The 20,583-nt window shown below is 40.6% G+C and overlaps 1 protein-coding gene across 1 annotated transcript in view; it reads left to right on the top strand.

Annotated features, from left to right (window-relative positions):
* The first annotated feature begins 594 nt into the window (after positions 1-594).
* Positions 595-20,583, top strand: part of LOC146665158 (A disintegrin and metalloproteinase with thrombospondin motifs 20) — a 79,129-nt gene continuing 59,140 nt past the window's right edge. Inside the window, exons 1-4 of the mRNA XM_085412677.1 lie at positions 595-1,017; positions 1,226-1,587; positions 6,883-7,051; positions 16,893-17,146. Of these exons, the coding sequence (XP_085268803.1) occupies positions 927-1,017; positions 1,226-1,587; positions 6,883-7,051; positions 16,893-17,146 (876 nt within the window). The 5' untranslated portion in view covers positions 595-926. The remainder of the gene's footprint in view (positions 1,018-1,225; positions 1,588-6,882; positions 7,052-16,892; positions 17,147-20,583) is intronic.

Genomic DNA, 20,583 nt, shown 5'->3' with positions numbered 1-20,583 from the left:
GCAGGGGGCTTGGAGTTCATTGAACAGCGCAATACAGATTGATATAAACTATTCCTTAAAGAATTTTTTAATGCAAAAATGGTTTGTGAATGCATTAAGACCAGCCTTTATATGCTTCTTCCTATGTGTGTGTGCCATAAAATCTATATATTATTATCTGCTACCATGCTGACCTAGCCAGTATAACAGTCTAGGTTTGAAGCCTATTCTGTAAATCCAATATGACTTCATTGTTTGGCATCTCAGTTACATCACGACTCTTTTTAATAACAGCCTAATATAGAATCAAGGAAATTTAGTGCTGCATGGCACAGCTTCAAAGTGTGGCTTTCCTCAGAGTGTGCCTTTGTGTGTGTGAGAGTGACAAAGCTAGAATCATAGCAAGAATCACGGCTGAAAACAAACAGAAATCACCGGACTTTCACTTCGTTTTACTGTTTTGGCTGATTTTGTGCAACATGACCGGTCTCAGCACTGCAACACTCCAGCTTGTACCTTGTGTGGTGGCGGAGGCACACTCACTATTGGCTCGAGATTGTAGGGGCGTTGCTTCGCAGTTGGTGAGTGCTTAGGGTGCACGGGGTGTTCTAGGGATGGCTAAGGGAAAGCTTACTTGGCACTGATCCCTCCTTTCAGTATAGACTGCAATTAACATTAGGCAGCACTTTTTTCCGAGTTGGGGGGGGGGGGGGGGGGATGAATGTGTCATAAATAGTTCGCCTTTATAGAGGGTAGTGGATGCATGTTGAGCAATGCGATGAGGCCAGTGCACTTTGCAAGACTTGCGCTGCAGAGAGCGTCCACGGATCCCACGACCTGCTGCTGACAAGCCGGGGGGAAAGGAGAGGCAGAGGGGGAGCCGCTCGGAGAGAGATTGAGGGTACTGCCTTGGAGACGACAGCCCGGGTTTCTTTGCGGAGGGAATCATGCAGTTTGCAATCTGGCTGGTTGGACTAATGTGTCATCTGTCAGCTTTTGTCCGGGAGACTCTGCAATACCAGTTGCATCCGAAACAAGGTAGTGTTTTCTTTTGGCTTGCGAGTACGATGAAGTGATACTGCTGAAATGTGTTTCAACATTATTAACGGTGATTGAGCATGATTCCCGGCGTGCGGTAGGCTTGTCACCCTGCATCTGCATTTAGTCTGTTACACAGGCTCTAGGCTGTTTGTTACCATTGCTTTGTCTCTCACTTCCAACTTTCTCTGACTTTTTTTTTGAGCAGAAAGCTTCATCAAGCAGCTGTCATCGTATGAAATCGTCAAGCCGCTACGTGTGAATGACTTCGGAGAGTCGTTCCCCCACAAACTGCACTACAGAAGGAGACGGCGGAGTTTAAACAATGACCTGTCCGGTTTACGGCTTCACTACAGGATTGATGCTTTCGGGGAACGCTTTCATCTCAATCTAACCGCAGACTCCAGCTTTATCGCGCCCTCTTACACGGTGACACACTTGGGAGAGGAGCAGAGCAACGACACGGACTCCCAGTCCACTGACCCCGGCGATATGCGCCACTGCTTTTTCCGTGGACACGTCAACGCCAAGCGCGAGTACCCTGCCGTCTTCAGCCTGTGCACTGGTCTGGTGAGTACTTGGTTTCCACTCCGCTATCTTCAAGCTTCTTTTTTGGGAAGCTTTAATCACTCTGACATGCTTTCTTCCATTTAAACGAATTCCATCCACGCACGCACAGCCCACAGCTCAAGTCATGTGTGTAAGTGTGGATCGAGAGCAAGTGTTACTGGACTAGTGACAATGGGAAGCCCTGCACCTTTGTGCCTGTGGGGATGGTGGGGTGGGATGGATGTGAGGGCTGGTTGTTATGGTTGGGATTGGGGCTGATTTGACAACAAGCCACTCTGTTGAAGTGTCCGTCAGCAAACACACTAAAACCCTGATGTGGTCATAGAGGATTTTCACACAGAAATGGATTATTAGTTATTTGGTGTCATGCTCGTGCTTGTGAAACAGAGATGCCAAACTCATTTTACAGGCCATATACAGCCCACACTGATTTTAAGTGCACTGGACCAATGAAATGACATGATAAACGTGTCAAAAGTTCTGGTAGTTCATTGCCCAGAATGTCCTGTATTCATAAAATGTTATATTTTTGTTCATTGACAAAAAATATTAGGTGTTTGTTTGTTTGTTTTTTACTATGGATGTAAACCCCCCCCCCCCCCCCCCCCCCCGCAACTTTGTAGTAGATAGTGGAAAAGGAAGCGCTTTTCTGTCAATTAACTAATAGTTAATTACTTTGTTTTAGTATGAATGGCAGTGGGGAGGAGGGGGGACTTAATCAACTGGAAAAGCTGTAAAAGTTATAAAAATACAGTTAAAAGTTCAAAATCTATTTACATTCTTTGGGCCGATTTTTGGCCCAGGCCTTATGTTTGACAACCCAATTTTGAAGCAGTCCAGTTTTTAATTTTATGAATAAAAATGCAGAACATTTCCTTGTTCCAGCTTCTTTAATGTTTATAATATGATACTCAAATCATCATAAGTTTGACCCATAGACAAATAGGTCTTTTGAAGATGCCACCATGTAGTTCCTGGAACTCGCTTCTCTTGTGGTCACTCTTCATAGCCTAAAGAGGCATGTTCATTAATTGACAGAAGAAAGAAGATGCTCATTGATGAAAATGTATCACATTTTTTTCCCCTGCCAACTTTATAGGGGTGTAATGGAATAAGTGGGTAATAAGGGGGTTTATAGGACTTATGTGTAATATCGGACGCCTGATGCCAGAGTCATTTAGTTTGCTGACTCCTATGTGAGGGAATCTGATAACTGTTGACAGCGATGACTTCATGGGTCACATAAGGTTACTGGTACAGGGGCAGGGGGTTGACCTTAGTCGCGCCAGGCGGATTCTGGCATAGACTGTGCCTGGGGATGGGGCAGGGTGGGAGAGCAGGGGTTGTTAGAGTGGACAGATAGACTGACCATAGCCTCAAAAGCCTTCCTCCTGCTCTAGGCCATTATCAGTGATGGTTATCCTTATTTTAGATGTACAGCAGGAGAATAGCATGTCATATAGTTATTTGCACATTCAGTTAAAAAACATAAATCTTTGTATTATCACTTTGCAAGAATTGACTCACAGCAGTGTAGCTATCAAAAATAAAATAAGGTCAAATAAAGTGTTTTTCTTGTTATTCACCAATTTAAGACAAAAGGTGTTCTCCATTTATCAGGGCAGCCTTTAATTGCCCTCTCTGATATATGACTCACTTATACAAACATGTGTGCATCCTTTTTTTCAACAAACCGTCTTGTTTCCTTGCAACATCACTCATTGAGAATGACAGGACAATGGACACACCACCAGAGGCTATTGGGTCATAAATGTTTCCGTGTCTGATCACTGGGGCTTAATGGCCCGGGCACATTTTGGTGAGATGAGGTCATTAAGGAATAATTAGGCCCTAAAACAAAGGGGTCATTCTGGAAAAAGCAGTTTCCCCTTTCGTCCAATGTTGCTCAAAGCTATCACCGGGGGGCAATTGAGGAGAGCTTGGGGGAGGCAGGGTTGAGGAGCTTTTGGCCTTTTCAAAGGGAGTCATGAAGGGCAGAAAAGAGGAGAAATGCCCCGAAGAGAAGACAGCTGCCAATGAAGGTTGCGGAGGAGACTTAAAGATTGCTCACACCGTGGGAAATTTGGGTTCCTTGAGAAGCTGGGTCTTTCAGTCCACTCACATAATAGAAGTGTAGGTTAAGTCAGGCTGTTCTGACAAATGCATCTGTTTTACTTCCAGCACAGAATGAAGCAGCTCTGCACAAAGATCAGGTTCACGGCACCTTTATGCCGTAAGATATTTAACAGAGACTGACTGCAGGTGTCTGCAGCCACAGAAAATCATAGTGTCTTTGAGAGATTTCATAATAGAGCTGTGTGCCAGCAGTCGGTCCACTCATGTCATGAATGTGACCTCGCTTCAAAAAGGGGTCTCTCAGTTGTAAGGTCCAGTTCAGCACCCAGTACTGAACAGCAGCCATTGTGTCTGCCCAAACCTTTGTCAGATTTGCTGCTGAGCTAATGCTGGGAAACCCTGAATCTCTTCCTCTCCGCTGACTAAAGGGAGCATTTATCTGTTCAGCTTTCTGTTAACACTACACGAAACTTTAGACTGGATCACCCGTAATTACCTAATTGAAGTTAATTCACCATAGACAGTGATTTACAAGACACCGGCAAACATCTACCAATTTTTGCATTGTATAAATCATTCATTATATTTAGATTATGACTGCAATGGTTTGAAAAAGGCTGCAGTACTTCTATGTTGATCAGGCATATTTAAACAGAGTTTTATTTTCACAACCAGATGAGACGAAAGCGAATGTTTTGAGCCTGCTGTGAACAAAGAGGACATTACATCGACAGTTTGATGACAACAGAGTAATCTCCATCTGCTCAAGATGTGCACCGAAATGAACCAGAGCATGTACCAAATGAACCTTGTGCTTTTTTTGTAGTTCCAAGGTCAAGAATGAAGTAATATCTGACTGTTATTCAGTGATCATTTTTTTGAAACACAAAGGGAAACGTTCTCTGCAGTGGATAATTCCTGATGCGTTTTAGCCACATAAATTTGTTTTTTACTCGACCGTGTAAATGTAAGAAAATGTAGTCGTGTATGCTTGAGTGGATTGACTCTTATTTTGACTGCAAAGACCATTTCATGAACACTGTTTATTCAGTATCAGCTTCTCTGGCGAGTTGTTGTCACAGCATGTTTTGTGTCTATGATGAGTGATTGGTGGACTTTAGGACTTAAAAAAAAAGAGTCACATCATCTTGAAATCATTCATACAAATGCATCCGTTCATGCTGTCTTCTCTCAAAGTTCCCCGCTGGATTTGAAAACTACTTCTATTTCGTTTCACTGGCTTCTCAGAACTGAAGAACCAGTACTGATCCAGGGCAGAGGGGGGGGGGGTGCTTCAACAAGTGAAGGCGTTTCTATCCTGTGCATTGTTTATGAAAGTTTTGACACTTTTGCACTGAACCCACATCCATATGTTTTTGGAACATGGCATAGTTATTCTAAATAAAAGAATTAATATGTGATTGAAGTCCAGACTCTCAGCTTTTATTTAAGCGATTAAGCAAAATTATTGCATTAACTTTTCAGGAATTACAGCCACTTTTATACACCCCTTCCTTATTTTCAGAGGCTCACACTGATTTGGATAATTTTAAATATCAGGACTGTTTTTCATACTTTGATGGGTTCTAGACTGCCTGAAATCTCTGTTAGGCCTTTACTGTAAGCCACCTTAGATTGCTGCTTGCTTGTGTGTCTCTTTGCCTTCAGCTTTGTCTTCAGAAAGTTGAGTTGACAAAGTTATCTTAGCAGTATGCTTTGGTTCATTTAACTATTAGCACTGTCTGATCTGTTTTGAAGTGTTTGGCTGAACCTGAGCAGAAAGTATAGCACATGTACACTTCACAATTTATCCTGCTGATTATCTCAATAATAATAATAATAATAATAATAATGGATTGGATTTATATAGCGCTTTTCTAGGCACCCAAAGCGCTTTACAATACCACTATTCATTCACTCTCACATTCATACACTGGTGGAATAAGTCACGTTATCAATAAACACCGGCAAACTTGTTCTGTTGACAGTGATAGTTGCCCATACCACAACATAGCCTTGTCTTCTAGTCCTTCTGGTGTTGCTGAGCTGGCTGGTGCATTCCCTTTTTTTAAAAGAATGTAGCAGAGTGTTGATTTAACCTCTCTTAAAGTTTTTGTTATCTCTTTAATAGGTTTTTTTTCAGCCTAATGAGGGCCTCATTCACCTAAACTGATATCTCTTTGACCTTCACATAGTTCCAGTTAACACCTAAGTAATGAAAGTGCAACACTTGGAATCAACTCCAGAATTTTTATCTGCTAAATTTGTCGTGGAACGACGAGGAAACAGGTCCCACTTGGCCGTGAAACCGCCTTCACATCTTGATTTGAATTGAATGTCATACAAAGGCAAAAATTACACAAATTGTGCCACTTTCCAAATACCTAACTGTAGAACTGAGTGCCTTTAACCTTTTTCAGGAGCTATAGTGTAAACCTGCAGGGGATCTAATCCCTCACTTTTTGAAAAGTAGGGAGGAAAAGTGCAGTTCCAGTTTGTACTTGTTTTCCACGTCCGAGTTGTATCTTTTCCATTGTCAAATGTCCATCACTCGGGGATGTTTATGGCGTAATGCTGCCTTAAAGATAACATTCCAGCCTCCAATATCCTGTTTAAGTGTGCGCATGAAATTACCATGCAAACACCAGTGCGCCTCATGGCTGAGTGAGCTAAGAAGCTTTGTGAGGGACCGAGCTGCCAAATCAATATTAGCATTCCTCTGTCAGCAGCTTGGTCCGCGTATGATGATGTCACTCTTCCCAGTGTCAGGGTTTTCGGGGAAAAACGCATTTTGACACTTACAGCTTACCTAATAACCTGTGCATAAATGTGTGAAACGGTTTACTGAATTGCAACAGCGCCCTGATAAATGTATCATGCAAAAGACTTAAAATGTTTCAAAACTCGCCTTCATTGTCACGGAATGAGATTCTCAGGGCTTAAACTTCAACAATAACTGACATGAAAGCAGTTATGGATATTCTGTTGCCTTTTCAATCAGCATGTTCTTTCCATACACACCTGTCAAAAGAGCTTATTTAAAAGCATGGAAATAATGTGAACCCTGGTGCCAGAGGCTAGGACCGAGTGACTGCAAAGAGACCACAACCTGTGTAAATGAAACTGTGAAATAAACAGACACGTGTACAGTAGAATATGCACACATGCACGTGCATGCTTTGTACCAGTGACATCTCCTGGCTTTCCCCCCCCTTATAGATTGGAACTTTTACAACACAACATGGCGAATTCTTCTTGGAACCCCTTTTAAACGCTGCTGGGGAGGAATACGATGAAGAACACGACAAACCTCATCTCGTCTATCGACATGAGAGGAAAAGAAACATCTCCAAATCTGACAACAATGCAGATCCCTGTGCTGCCTCAGGTAATAGACTGCCTAAGTATTCTACCTGTAACCACAGTCTGTCTGACTTTCACCCACAAACACTTACCTCCTTATCTCCTGTATTTTCTTTCTGAACCGTGGCAATAAACACTGCCCTAAAATGTAAATTATACTCAGTCACGATCTTTGGCTTGCAGATTTCAGCCTTGATTAGTGGCTGTTACTTGTGCACTGCGTGGTGGTTTCATGCCTCCTCTGCTGGAACATTGAGTCCCAGGTTTGTAGCAGGAGCTCAGAGGGTAGGTGCGATAACTTTTTAGTTTGCAGCTGAAAAGAACTGGGGGGGTTTTCCACTTGGGAGGCTGCTGGAAAGTTCCCCCAATTTCATTTGAATTTTTATGGTTGAGGCCCTGCGGGTGGTGGAGAGGCCCTCAAGAGAAAAGCAGGGTGACTGAGTGAAGTTCACCTCGATGGAAGACCTTAAAGTTGTCCTCCAAGGGGGGCCTTTGTCGAGTGACGCGATAAATCTTTTATATGCCGACTGCTTGATTTGTTTGTTGTCTGAACGCAGCCATTGTCGCCCAGTGGTGGCCTTTGTGTGTGGCGGTGGGTTAAAAAAACTTGGATAGGCCAACGCTGCCTCAATATGCTCAACCCTTTCACTCGCTCAATCTGTGTGAGGCAAACAGAGACCCAGCATTCGCTGAAAGCTTTGTGTATATATATCTATTAACCCCCTGACTTTTAATGTTTTAAGAACATCCATTTCCACCATTCAGTTTAAGTGTGTAAACCAGTTTAATGTCTAGTTAACATGAAATGAGAAGCATCCTGAAATAGCTTCTCATGACCTTTACTGTGAAATGAAATCCTTTTGTTCAGTGTACAGCAGGAGGTAGCTGGGATGTAGGTGTTTAAAGTGTTAGAGACACCTGCGGGGCCTCATCAAAGGATAGCAAGTAAACAATGAACAAGGGATTAAAAGAAGCAGTGGGCCTGGGTTAGGACTGTGAGGTGTCCCCAGACTGTGCCATTATCAGAAAGGGCAATCTCCACATGTTGTGAAAAATTGGTTCTTTGAAGGCTTCACTGAGCACAGACTAATAGGCTTGTCCTGTCTTTTTATGACACACAGCGCAGTGCAGGTTACATATAAACGCTAACTTGACGCGTGTCGTCCTGCTTCCGGAACACTTGCAGTTTTTTCTCCTGGTCTTTGGGCATTTTCCTCCTGGCTTTGCAGTATGTCTGCACATTGATGTCTCAGAAGGAAAATTGTCCACTTAATTTTCTTCATTAGACTAAACTGACTTCTAAAATAAATGTCAACACACTCAGGCTGTCAGCTTGTCATTGTGTTTGAAAAACTGGAAAGCTTTATTAATGGATTAGAGGAGCGCATAAGCATCACACAAGACCACATTTTAAGCAAGAAGCACATAGATTACCCACCCAAAACCTGTGATGTTAGCAAGAGAGCCGATTCCAATCTCCTTTTTTTTTGACTGGCTCTAAAAGGACTCTCTGTCAAGGTCAACGCGATCTTATGACTCTGTTTTTCTCTTTGTCGCTTTCTCTTCCATATTCGTGTTTTCGTGTGGAGAGAACGTTTGAGCCACACAGAGAAGTGCTGATGACCTTCCAAGCAGCCACTCTGATTTGTAAAAAAAAAAGTTTTTGCAAGACATACGGTGATTTTATTCCTTATCCATCCCCCTTTTTTTGCTGTTTCCTGAAGCAAAACATATTTTTGAAAACGATAAAGATGAAACAAACTGCGCTTTATCAAACACACCTTCAGGAAACAGCATGTGTATCAGCAGAATGGTAAGATAAGAGCTTCCTTTAGAAATGCTGGCTCAGAATACCTCCCTCGTGCACTGCGCAGTGCGCCAGAACAACGGAGACTTCTGTATCTGCTGTCCTAAGACAAGTAAGAGTTTCCAAGATCTCTGAAAGAAAAAAATGCTGAAAGGAGAGGAAAGCGATGTTTCCACATAGAAACATTTCACAAAGATGACGCTCTGTTTTGAGCTTTGAGCTTGTCATCTCCGACACGTACAAATAGTTGACTTATTCATACTTGTGCTGTCACTGCTTGTGAGATGTCAGATGTAGAAGTGGACTGATAAGACTGAAGTGTTACCTTGATGGAAAATTCTATTTTAACTGTCAGGTCACGGCTGTCTTCAGCTGCTTTTCTTCACGACATGTGTTCATGGTCTGTTGATAAAGCGAGAGGCTGTTATTGTAATGCTGTGTTGAATGGATGGAAGTTTATATGACATTTTTAAATGTAAATTCATCCTACTGAACCACTGATGCCAGTGTCTTTGATGGACATTGCAGCTGTATCAGTTTCCTTTCTCTGTCAGCCAACCTGGGTGGTTTTCCTTCTGTTTAGAATACCTTTACTGGAGTAGATAGCTGTTGAGTGGGTGATTAATGTTTTAAAGTCACAGAGTGCCTTGTTGTGCCTCGCTCTGAATTTTGAAAGCATAGAGGCAATAAAGCTTAACAGGCTCAAACCACAACACGGCTCCGACCCCTAATGACACATTCTACAGGGTATCAGTCTGTCGGCTTGCATGTGAATCCCCGTGTCATCCTTTGATAGAGATAAGCGCAGAAATGAGGGCGGCTGCAGGTAGGGGTAGATTCTTCTGTCGCTCTGCTCCCTTTGCTTTTTAAAAATCCATGTGAAGACAAGCAAAAGGCAAAGGGAAGCGGGAATTGCAAAGAATCTCTTTCACCAAGCCACTGGCTGCAAGTCCAGAACTGTGGGGTGTCGTATTTTGTCTGAATTAGAAACAGTGAAAAGACTAAAAGACAGCTTGACACCAAACTGAAATCCAACTACCCAAAGTCCTGTTCCAGCGTCAGCTCTCAAGCAGCTTGCCTGATTTCTTGATGGGTAACCGAGGCCAGCTTGGAGACTGAATTGCCTGGCGTTGATGCGGCAATACTTGGCACAGATGGCATCTGTGCCCCCTGACCCTTAACACAATCATCGTATACGATTCCCCTCTCGGTGCCCACTGTGTATACATGGTAGCTCAAATGCTAGCATCAGGTTTTTGGTCAATGGGTTCATTTACATGGAAAAATGTCCTCCCCGCCTGCGGTTTGAACTAGCCGACTTGAATCGGTGCCTGCCCTCCCTTTGCGCTTTCATGTATGTGAATGGAGGCACTTGTTGATTGTGACCTCACTTCCCTCTTTGTTTGGAGTCACTCACTGGATGAGTTGATGTGACCTTGAACTTTTCCCTCCTAGATGTGCGTGGATTCTGGGCTTGGCGGCTTGTTTGCCGGGCCTCACTTGGAACTATGTATGCATTAAACCCTTTGTTTTCCTCTGAAGCACGGCTCTTGACAGGGGTCAGGAAATGTGGTCAGCTAGGGTGTGATGGGCGAACAGCAATTACTCTGTCATCTTCACCATCTTTCTTTAGATTGTGTGGAACTTCTGGGTGTCACATGGCTCCAAAGGGCTTAGGCTTATTCTGTGGCCTTATGGCCCTTGCACTGACTCAACCTCCTGCATTCCAGGAAGTACCTATTGTGGCAAAGAATAAAAACAGTTTGTTTTGGGGCTTTTGTGTCCGTGTGTAAATGTGGTTTGCTTGTGAATGTGTGTTTGTGAAAGTGCATGTCATCTCCTTGGCCTGTCAGTGGATGAAGTGTCCCACTGAGTGCTGAGAATTGCTGAGCAAGAGCGGAGAGGAATGGGGAAACGAACTTCTTTCTTTGTGAGTTTGAGCAATTCTGGCTTGCACTGCATGTGCCTGTCTGTCTTGCTTCAGAGCTTGGCAGTGGCCCTTGCCTTTTCTCAAGCTCCCACTGCCTGCTTTTCTTCTTTTACACCTGCTTCTATAAAGTAGCTTTCTTACTCACTGCATTGCTGTTGGCCCTCATTTGAAAAAGACTCATTTCTCTTGTCTTTTTGAATGCCAGTTGAATATTTTTGTCTTTTGAATCACTGTGATCTGAACGCTAGCCTTAAAATGTGTCAGATGAGTCTAAAAAAATCTGATTTTTCATGCATTGATTGCGAGTTTGAGCCACCACATGTGCTATTTGTGTGTAATGAGTGAGTTTTCCCTTCAGGTAGGATGCTCTGTTGAGTTAGTGCCTCAAATTTCATAACACTCCATGACAGATAATGCAAGCAGCTAATAATTTGGTCCATTGCACTCGCTGAGTTTAGGATAACAGATACTCCGGACAGGGCTGAGTAGGGCTGGGTACACACACAGTCTGTAACTTTAATAGCTGCCATGTGCCTACCCTGAGGCCACAGCCCTATTGAACCCAGTGTGTTGGGTGTGTTGCTCAGATTCCAACTTGAGCTATTTTCTGCCACTGAATACTGTCTGGGCATTCTTAACAGACTTGAGCTTATTCAAACAACTTGAGTGACAGTGATTAACTGCATGGTGGCATGGATGCTGGAAGAGCAACAGTTTCCCACTAAGGGTAAACCCAAGAGATGACCGGAAATCATCAGTGACTTGGCCAGGGTCTCGGGCTGTTTACTATCATAGAGGCCAGACATCCTTCAAAAACACAGAGCTACATTTTTAATGTAAAGATGATTTATAGTTCAGTATCTAAAGTAGGGGTTTCTTTTAAAATATGGTAGACGTGATTAAGTCATCCATACTGATTGTCTTGGAGTAAAATCAACATCTCGATATTTAAATGGTTCCTTGAACAGATCTGTAGTCATTGTTGAGTCACAAATGGTCGTCTTCGAGGAAAAGAAAAATGAGGCCTTGTATATGTGCTTATCAGATAGGATTTTAACATTACGTATAAACGTGTGATTGCATAAATTGCAGTGTTGAGGTTGATGCTCTTTAGTGATGCATTTAACAAAACCTGAAGATCCTGTTTAATTTGCTGCTTTGCATTTTATTAGCATCCTGTGTGTGCAAATCTCCGATTGGGCTGGTTTTGTATACCTGTGAACTATGGCTTTCACTCAAGCAAAACGTTAGCAGTATTTATCCCTGCAAAAAAAGATGTTGATTTTTTTTTTTTGATTTGATTTGATTTTATTGATTAGCATTCAAATTCAAATCTCAGTGAAAACAGTGAGAAAAAAACAAAAAAAAAAACAGTGAAAACAGAACAAAAATCTACCATAAAGAAAGAAAGCATGAGACAAGGCTAATCAAAAGGTATTGGCTGAAGCATTTGCTTATTACGCCAACCCTTTTCACAAAATATCTTTTTGTATGCAGCTCCTGTACACAGGGCTTGAAGAAAATAATAAAACAAAGCAAAAACCAAACAAAACAAACAAACAAACAAACAAACAAAACAAAGAAAAAAAAACTTTCCACCTTAGATAAGTAACTACATCAAAGTAAAGAATCAAGAGGTTGTTGTTTTTTTTCTCCTTTTTGTTCTTTTCATTCTTGATATATATATTTTTCTAATACTCTATTTTTAAACATGTTTTTAAACAAGGAAAATGAACTACACCTTTTTAAATCACTGTCATAACTATTCCACAGGTTAACTCCTCTAACAGAAACACATCTCTGCTTTATATTTGTCCTCATCTTGTTTTTCTTAAAGAAATCTGTTCCCCTTAAGTCATATTGACTCTCTCTGACTTTGAACAGCTTCTGAGTACTGGGGCAAAGCAAGTTATTTTGTGCTTTATACATTATCTGTGCCATTTTATATTCAACTAAATCATAAAATTTCAGGGTATTCAGATTAATAAACAAATGTCATTAGAATAATCTATAGAAGGACAGGAAACTGTCCAGAATAGTTCCTGTCGGGGAGTTTCAAAGGATCGAGAACATAGTGCTCATTGTTAATGTCTTTGCTCTTGAAGTGGCACTAGTTCTGTGTTATTGTATATACAACATCGTGTATCATGTATATGTTGTATTCACTCGCTTGTTTTGTATGTCAGTACAAGCAGAAACTATTTATTTCTGTTTAGAATGACTAAATCTTTGCCTCTGTCTTGACCAAATCACTTTTGAAAAAGGATTTTTTTAATCTCAATGGAACTTTTATTTGGATAAATAAAAAATAATATTATTAGAGACTTTTCATCAAATCTTTGACACATTTTGAAGAGCTTTAGAAAATGATGTATTTGCTCTTTATCGGCACTTCCTTGTAAAACACCAACATCTGTCCTATAAACTATTGACTGGGCCTTCCAGATGTAACCAAATTACTCTAAGATTTGAAGACATGTGTATTCAACAAAGAGGAAGGGTTGCTTCTTGCGTATCCCAATCCAAACATTTTCAATTGAATTCAAATGGTATCCATAATGATTTAATCTTTAGTATATTTGGATGAACCCCTTTAAACTAGACATCTTGGTTTGGCTAAGATAACACTCCAGGCTACTACCCGTCACAGTTCTGATTCACAAGTAGTGTTTCGTCATTTGAGGAGGTCTGCAGCCGACCACTATGCTGTCGTTATCTCTGAACTGAAAATATCAACCGAGTGGACTGCAAGTGTACAAAGACCATACTTCCAGTGATGTCGACAGCCACGCCACTTCACTTTTAAAAGCCTTCTTCAGCAGAAGCAATTAGCTGCCTTACTTCTCCACTGTCTAGCCGCAGAATTACACTTAATTGTGCCCCTGTCTGCGGTGGTTTCAAAGTTTTTCCCCTCTTAACTTGTATTCCAATAACCACGCTGTCTGATTGTTTTAAGTAGCAGGCACTACCTGTACTGATTGGAAAGTGTACTTTAAATGTGTCCTTGAACCAACACAGCTGATTTAAATGGCTAAATTAGCTCCTGCAGTTCTCCAGAGGCCTGGTAATGAACTAATCATGTGATTCAGGTGTGTTGACCCAAGGTGAGCTCTAAAACCTGCAGGACACCGGCCCTCAGGGCCTGGAATTGCCCACCCCTGGTTTAATGTGTAGCCTAAGATGACAACTCTCAGAAGGCCAGCAAAACACTGTAAAACAATGGTTATTAGTTCAACTACGTATTTGTTGGTTCTTGGCATTTGTCATGAAAGAGCAGCTCTATGTTAAAATCCCATTGAGATCCTTTTGGACAGGCTGGCATACATAGATGGACTCAGACTAAAAGTATATGTAACAGTAAAATATTTCCACACTTTAATGTTTATGGATTAATGTAAATAAATGCTTAACTGTTAACATATGTGGCAGTTCAAACCCAATCAAAATGTCTAGATATGTTTAAAAGAGTTCAGTCATTGTGTGTATGGGATATTTTGTCTGCAATTATTCATGGCATTGAGTGAATACACAAACAGGGTAATGTTCATTGTTTTGATTGTGTTTTGGCACAGTGATATAAAGATTTACACATCCCGAGTCAATTAGGTGTTGGAACATAGAAGTGAGTGTGTTCTGTTGGTACAATTTAGCTGTGTGTACATTGGAATCGACTAGATTATAAGTTGGAAATGCCTACACTCATGCCATGCAGGGCCCCTTTTTAATAATGCTCCCGATCATGAGAAACCTCTGAAGTTCGAGTTTATATTCCAAGTTTGAAAAGAAATAATATCTATCAGGTTCTTTTTGTTGATAGTAAATTCCAACATGCAGAGCACAGAGATATAAAGACCTTCTGTGGCTGATTTTTCCAGTGCCCAGTGAGTGATGTAATGCCTCTGTGCATACAGTGGGTCAGTCACCCCTGTCTTCTCATGGTGTAAGTAGCAGCTCACTACCTAGCGAGAGGGGGATTTCAACCTAAGGCGATTTGGGAAGGTTGTGTGTGGCTAATCTGCACTGATTCAAAGGCTATTATAGCAGAAGGCAATATTTTCACCTCCTCCTCTCTTTTTTCCATCACACACTTGCTTACTCTGAGTCTTAACACCAATTTCTGAGGATGGAGAGATACTCCTCTGTGCTTTGATAATCCCTTTGATGTCGGACTGTCTGCAGCGATGAGTCTGTTTAAGGGGTTTAGTGCGGTGGGTTTTGGCCTTTGAGACTTTTCTTTCCCTGGAAAATACAAAGCTCCGTGCTGGCCCAGCTGCCCGGGCTGCGTGCACAGGCACAGACCGGCTTGGCGCTGGCTTGGATGCTGGTTCTGGCATGGGGTTGGGCCTCACGGCGGCAAGAGCTGTGGGCCATTGTGCCAGGGAGTCACGCTTCGCCTCGTGTGCCCACTGGGGGCATCGCTTGAATACTCACGGAGCACTGAATGAGTTTTCCTTTCTCTTTTTTTCCCTAATCTAACAGTTACACACAATCTGTCTCTGTGTGACTGTCTGGAAAGATTGAGTTTACAAAACACAATGGAAGTCTTCACTGTAATCGGGTTATCCAAAGTTGAGGAGGATGACGGATTCCAAACTATGCTTGGATCGTAAGCACTAGTGGTCTTACTTAAAGTAATTACATAGTCGGTGTAATTTTTTTTTAGCAACTTTTGCTACATTGTGTCCCTTTTGCGGCTTGGTTTAATGGAGGCAAAAGAAAAATACTACACCTATATGTACAAACATTTATTAAAAATTACAGCAATTTGAGTTTTGACAAAATAGGAAATTGACAGTGAAATCTTTCATTGTCAATTCTTAGCTATTTCATCAGTGGCTCCTGATATTTTTCTTCTTTTTCTTCTTTCAGCTGGTCCTTTTAGAGGTGGCCACAGCAGATCATTTATTTCCATCTCACCCAATCCCACTTCTTCTGTCACACCAACCCTCTGCATGTCCTCCTGCACTACATTCATGAATCTTCTCTTTGATCGTTCTTTTCCGCCCGCCTGGCATACGTTAAATCAATCTTTCCTCGGCAGGGCGACAGGTGAAACTGCTTTAAGCAAGCTTTCTTACACTATATCACGGATGTGCGCCAAAGCAACAGTGGAAATCAGAAGAGCACAATGATCGACCTGCACGCTTCGGTCCTGGACTTCTCACAAAATGCAGTGTAAAGTTATACAGTGCTGATTGACTGCTTAAGCATTTTGATGTTCATAGCTGATACGTGCAGTTTATCTGGCCCTCCATTGGTTGTCATTTTCAGTCAGGAGAATCTGGGGATATTGCAGAAAACAAACTCAACCCTTTTTTGTGATTTGGATTATTCCTGTGGTGTGACTGGGAAACCTCTTGCTGTTTTTTCCACTCTGTTTTTATTCAGAACTCCAGGGTTCTTATTAATGTGCAATCAACGCTACTTCATTTTTAAGTACAGCAAGTTTTTCTTGCCTTGCCTCTAATAATATAGGCAATCGGTCTGTGTCTCTGCCTCTGTGTTCCTCTTTTAACTTCACTCTGTCATGATGATGGAATCTACCGTTTGTAGCCAGCACAACACGTGCGCTTCAGCTGAGAGAAGTGAGCCATTTGAGTGTGCACTGTGTATGGCTGTCATTCTGGGTCTGAGGCTGCTGTTGGAGGCGGCGTATGAATGGAACTGTTTGAGTGTTAATGTGTTCCTTTCACCACGATTGTAACAATTTACCAAAATAATACAATGACTGGGGTATCCAGAGCGGAATATAGGATTTTTACGCCTCTGCATGGCGTAAACTGAGCCTAGTCTCTGTGACTCAGTAAAGTGCTGTTAAGGGATTTCTTAGTTTGTGTGGCTTCGTTTGAGACAGGAGAATCCAGATTGCCTGAGATAAAACACAGGCTCAAAGCTCACCAGTGACTCTGTGTCTCTGGGTTCAACTGCTTTCCTGAACACTTGAATGAGACGGTTTATGGCAGGTGTCTGCAACAGAAGCCTAGTTATGTGATTGGAACTAAGCTGCGCCAGAACATGCACTGAACTGTAGATGTAGCTTGCTCTCTTATGAAACACCTTTATGACGTTAAGTAGTCCATTAAAAAAAAGGCTAATTACCACATTAAAATTATTTTCTTTCTTAAACAGAGAACTTGAAGAAGCCAGCCTCTTCAGAGATGAGAGGGACCATGAGAGAGGAGCTAGAATCTCTCAGAGCCACAGTAGAGCACCAACGCGTGCTCGAGAACAACTCCACCGGCCCACACCCGAGATCGCCACGCAGGCGCAAGCGTTTCCTGTCCTATCCTCGCTACGTTGAGCTGATGGTGACAGCAGATGCCAAAATGGTGCGTCACCATGGACGCAACCTAGAGCACTACATTCTAACAATCATGTCAGTAGTAAGTAAAATAATGTTTCTCATTTTTTTCAGTGTTTAAATGTGTTTTTGCTCAGTATTGTTTGCTGGCATTGCCTTCCTGTTGGGATTACATGCTACTAAAAGGTCTTTAACATATGATGGGGTTAGTTACTCAAGACCTTGTATGTGAGGAGAAGGGTTTTAAAATCAGCTGTTAAACCAATTTAACCAAACATCAATAACTGAACGATTTAGAGGTTCATTTAAAATACTGAAAAGTAGCAAAAACTTAGTGAAAGAACATGACAAACGTCTCAGTGTTAGCCATGCTGTTGTTCACAGCAGATTTCACAAGTCATTGAATTGTTTAAACTTGAGACTTGTAGACTTATAGAATAGTCAGTTAAACTTGAATGAAATGTAGGTTGCTCGGTTGCTAGAGACGAGCTAAATGCTAAATGCTAAATGCTAAATTTTTTTCCAAGCAATGTTTAACTCTATGTGGCCATGTTCTTTGGCTGTATGCTCAGCATGTTGTTTCCCCATGTGTAAATAAGCGTCTCAAACTAGATCAAAATTAGGCTTGATGGAATACACTTACAAACATTAACCTTTCCACTAGATGGATCTAATTTAATAGATGCCAAATCTACAGCAGAGCTGTATTGAATTTAATGTGGTTTTGTGGACATTTACATTGAAAACATGCCTCGTCTTTTTTTAATTGTGAAAGATCTCTAGAAAATGACAAACTTTACAGCAAAAAATAAACAACTTCAGATAAGAAACTTCTTATGATGATCGTCTCCATCATGAGGGTCAGATTTTAACATTAAATCAATGACACTCGTGCTATTGAACCTTTTTTAAAATGATAAACTCTGCTGAAATGAATGCAACAGAAATAAAGAGCAATCTGACATTTTGGTCACAGTAGTATTCAGAAGCTTTTTCAGTGAATACGCCACATATGACAACACTTTAAAAAATTTAAGTTCTGATATATACACCACGTACTCTGTGATATATTTCTTTCCACTATTAAAGCAATTGCCCAGTGGAAACTGCAGTCAAGTCCAGGGCTGTGTTTTTCTAGTCTTAGATTTTACTGTTTGGCATTTTTGGTCATTAACTCCGATGTAACCTCAGCATGCTTCTGCATATGCCAAACAAACCCTGTTAGCCTGTCCAGCACCTTGACCACTTTATAAGTCCTACTTTTGACTGTGAAAGAAGAATATTCATTTTAAGAATATTCATGGAGTTGTACGATAAAAACTGTCCAACAATAAAATACAACAGAAAGCACAAATATTCAGATAGACCATGGCTCACTAAGGGTTTACAAAATGCATGTAAAAAGAAAAATACACTCTATAGGGAATACCTAAAACAAAGAACAAAAGATGCTGAAAATAAATATAAAAAATACAAAAATAAGTTGACCAATATTATACGTGTATGTAGAAAGGAGTATTATAGTAAAATATTGAACAACAATAAACATAATATGAAAGGAATATGGGATGTTTTAAACGGTATCATTAAAAATAATTCTGGACAACAAAGTTATCCACAATACTTTATCGATAATGGCAATATTATGGAAAACACTGCTGATAAGGTCAACAGCTTTAATCATTATTTTGTAAATATTGGACCAAAACTGGCAGAACAAATTCCCGAGTCACTGCCATCAGTAGACTGTAGTGAAAACCTGATTGATAGGAACCCTAACTCAATGTTCCTCACATCAGTGGAGGAAAAAGAAATAATTGACATTGTACACATGTGTAAATATAAAACATCTACTGATTGTAATGATATTGACATGAAAATCGTCAAGAAGGTCATTGAAGGAATTGTAGGACCTCTAATATATATTTGCAACTTATCATTTCAGACGGGAAAAGTGCCAAACAAAATGAAAATAGCTAAAGTTGTGCCGCTGTATAAAACCGGGGATAGACGCCACTTCACAAATTACAGGCCTGTTTCTTTACTACCACAATTCTCCAAAATCCTAGAAAACCTGTTTAATAAACGATTAGACAAATTCTTAGATAAATATAAATTACTCTCTGACAGTCAATATGGATTCAGATCAAAAAGATCAACATCTCTGGCATTAATCGAATCAATTGAGGAGATTACGAATGCTATAGATCAGAAACAGTATGCAGCTGGAGTATTTCTGGATCTCAAGAAAGCATTCGACACAATCAATCATGACATATTAATTAATAAACTGGAACGGTATGGGATTAGGGGGGTTGTACTGCAATGGGTGAAAAATTATTTAAGTGACCGGAAACAATTTGTGAAGCTGGGTGTCCATTCCTCATCATGCTTGGACATTGCTTGTGGTGTTCCACAAGGCTCTGTACTGGGTCCAAAATTATTTATTATTTATATAAATGATATTTGTAAGGCATCTGATATATTAAAATTAGTATTATTTGCAGATGACACAAATATTTTTTGTTCTGGGGGGAATCTAAAGGAGCTGCTGGATACAATTACTTCAGAAATGTGCAAAATTAAAAAATGGTTTAACAGGAACAAACTATCGCTAAATCTAAGTAAAACTAAAATTATCTTATTTGGGAATTCCCTTAGAAATGCACAAGTGCAGATTCATGTAGATGGTGTGGAAATTGAAAGAGTACTTGAACATAAGTTTCTTGGTGTGATTATAGATGATAAATTAAACTGGAAGTCTCATATAAATCATATACATAACAAAATTTCAAGAAGTGTCTCAATCTTGAGTAAAGTAAAACACATTCTGGACCACAAATCACTCCACATTCTCTATTGTTCCCTGATTGCACCGTATTTGAATTACTGTGCAGAGGTTTGGGGCAATACTTACAAATGTTCGCTATCATCAATCTTTATATTACAAAAAAGGGCCATAAGGATAATCCATAAAACTGGTTACAGAGATCATACAAATCCACTATTCTTAAAATCAAAAAATCTAAAATTCACAGATCTGGTTCATTTTCTCACAGCACAAATTATATATAAAGCAATAAATAACCTGCTTCCTGACAATATTCTAAAAATGTTTTCTAAAAGGGAACGGGGATACAATTTGAGGGGGGAATTAAATTTAAAACATCCTCCTATCCGTACAACATTAAAAAGTTTTTGCATCTCTGTGTGTGGAGTGAAGCTGTGGAACAGACTAAGTAAAGATATGAAGCAATGTCCAAGCATGGCGCAGTTTAAAAAGCGGTTTAAGGATATGGTTTTTACAGGGTACAGGGAAAAGGTAGAGATTTGATAGGGTGTTCTTGTCTAATATTTTCATGTGTGTGCGCATGCACGGGTTTGTTGGTATGGGTATATATATATATATATATATATAATTGTAGGTTGTGTATCCTTGAGGTGTTAATGGGGTTATTGAAAATGTGTATATGTGCGTATGTGTGTATATACGTATGTATGGATAGATAGAAACATATA

The sequence above is a fragment of the Rhamphochromis longiceps genome, linkage group LG7 (genome assembly GCF_057381845.1).
Source record: "Rhamphochromis longiceps isolate RC_006_pf linkage group LG7, R_longiceps_female_GT1.1, whole genome shotgun sequence".
Taxonomy (NCBI): Eukaryota; Metazoa; Chordata; class Actinopteri; order Cichliformes; family Cichlidae; genus Rhamphochromis; species Rhamphochromis longiceps.
This window is presented reverse-complemented; position numbering and strand designations above follow the sequence as displayed.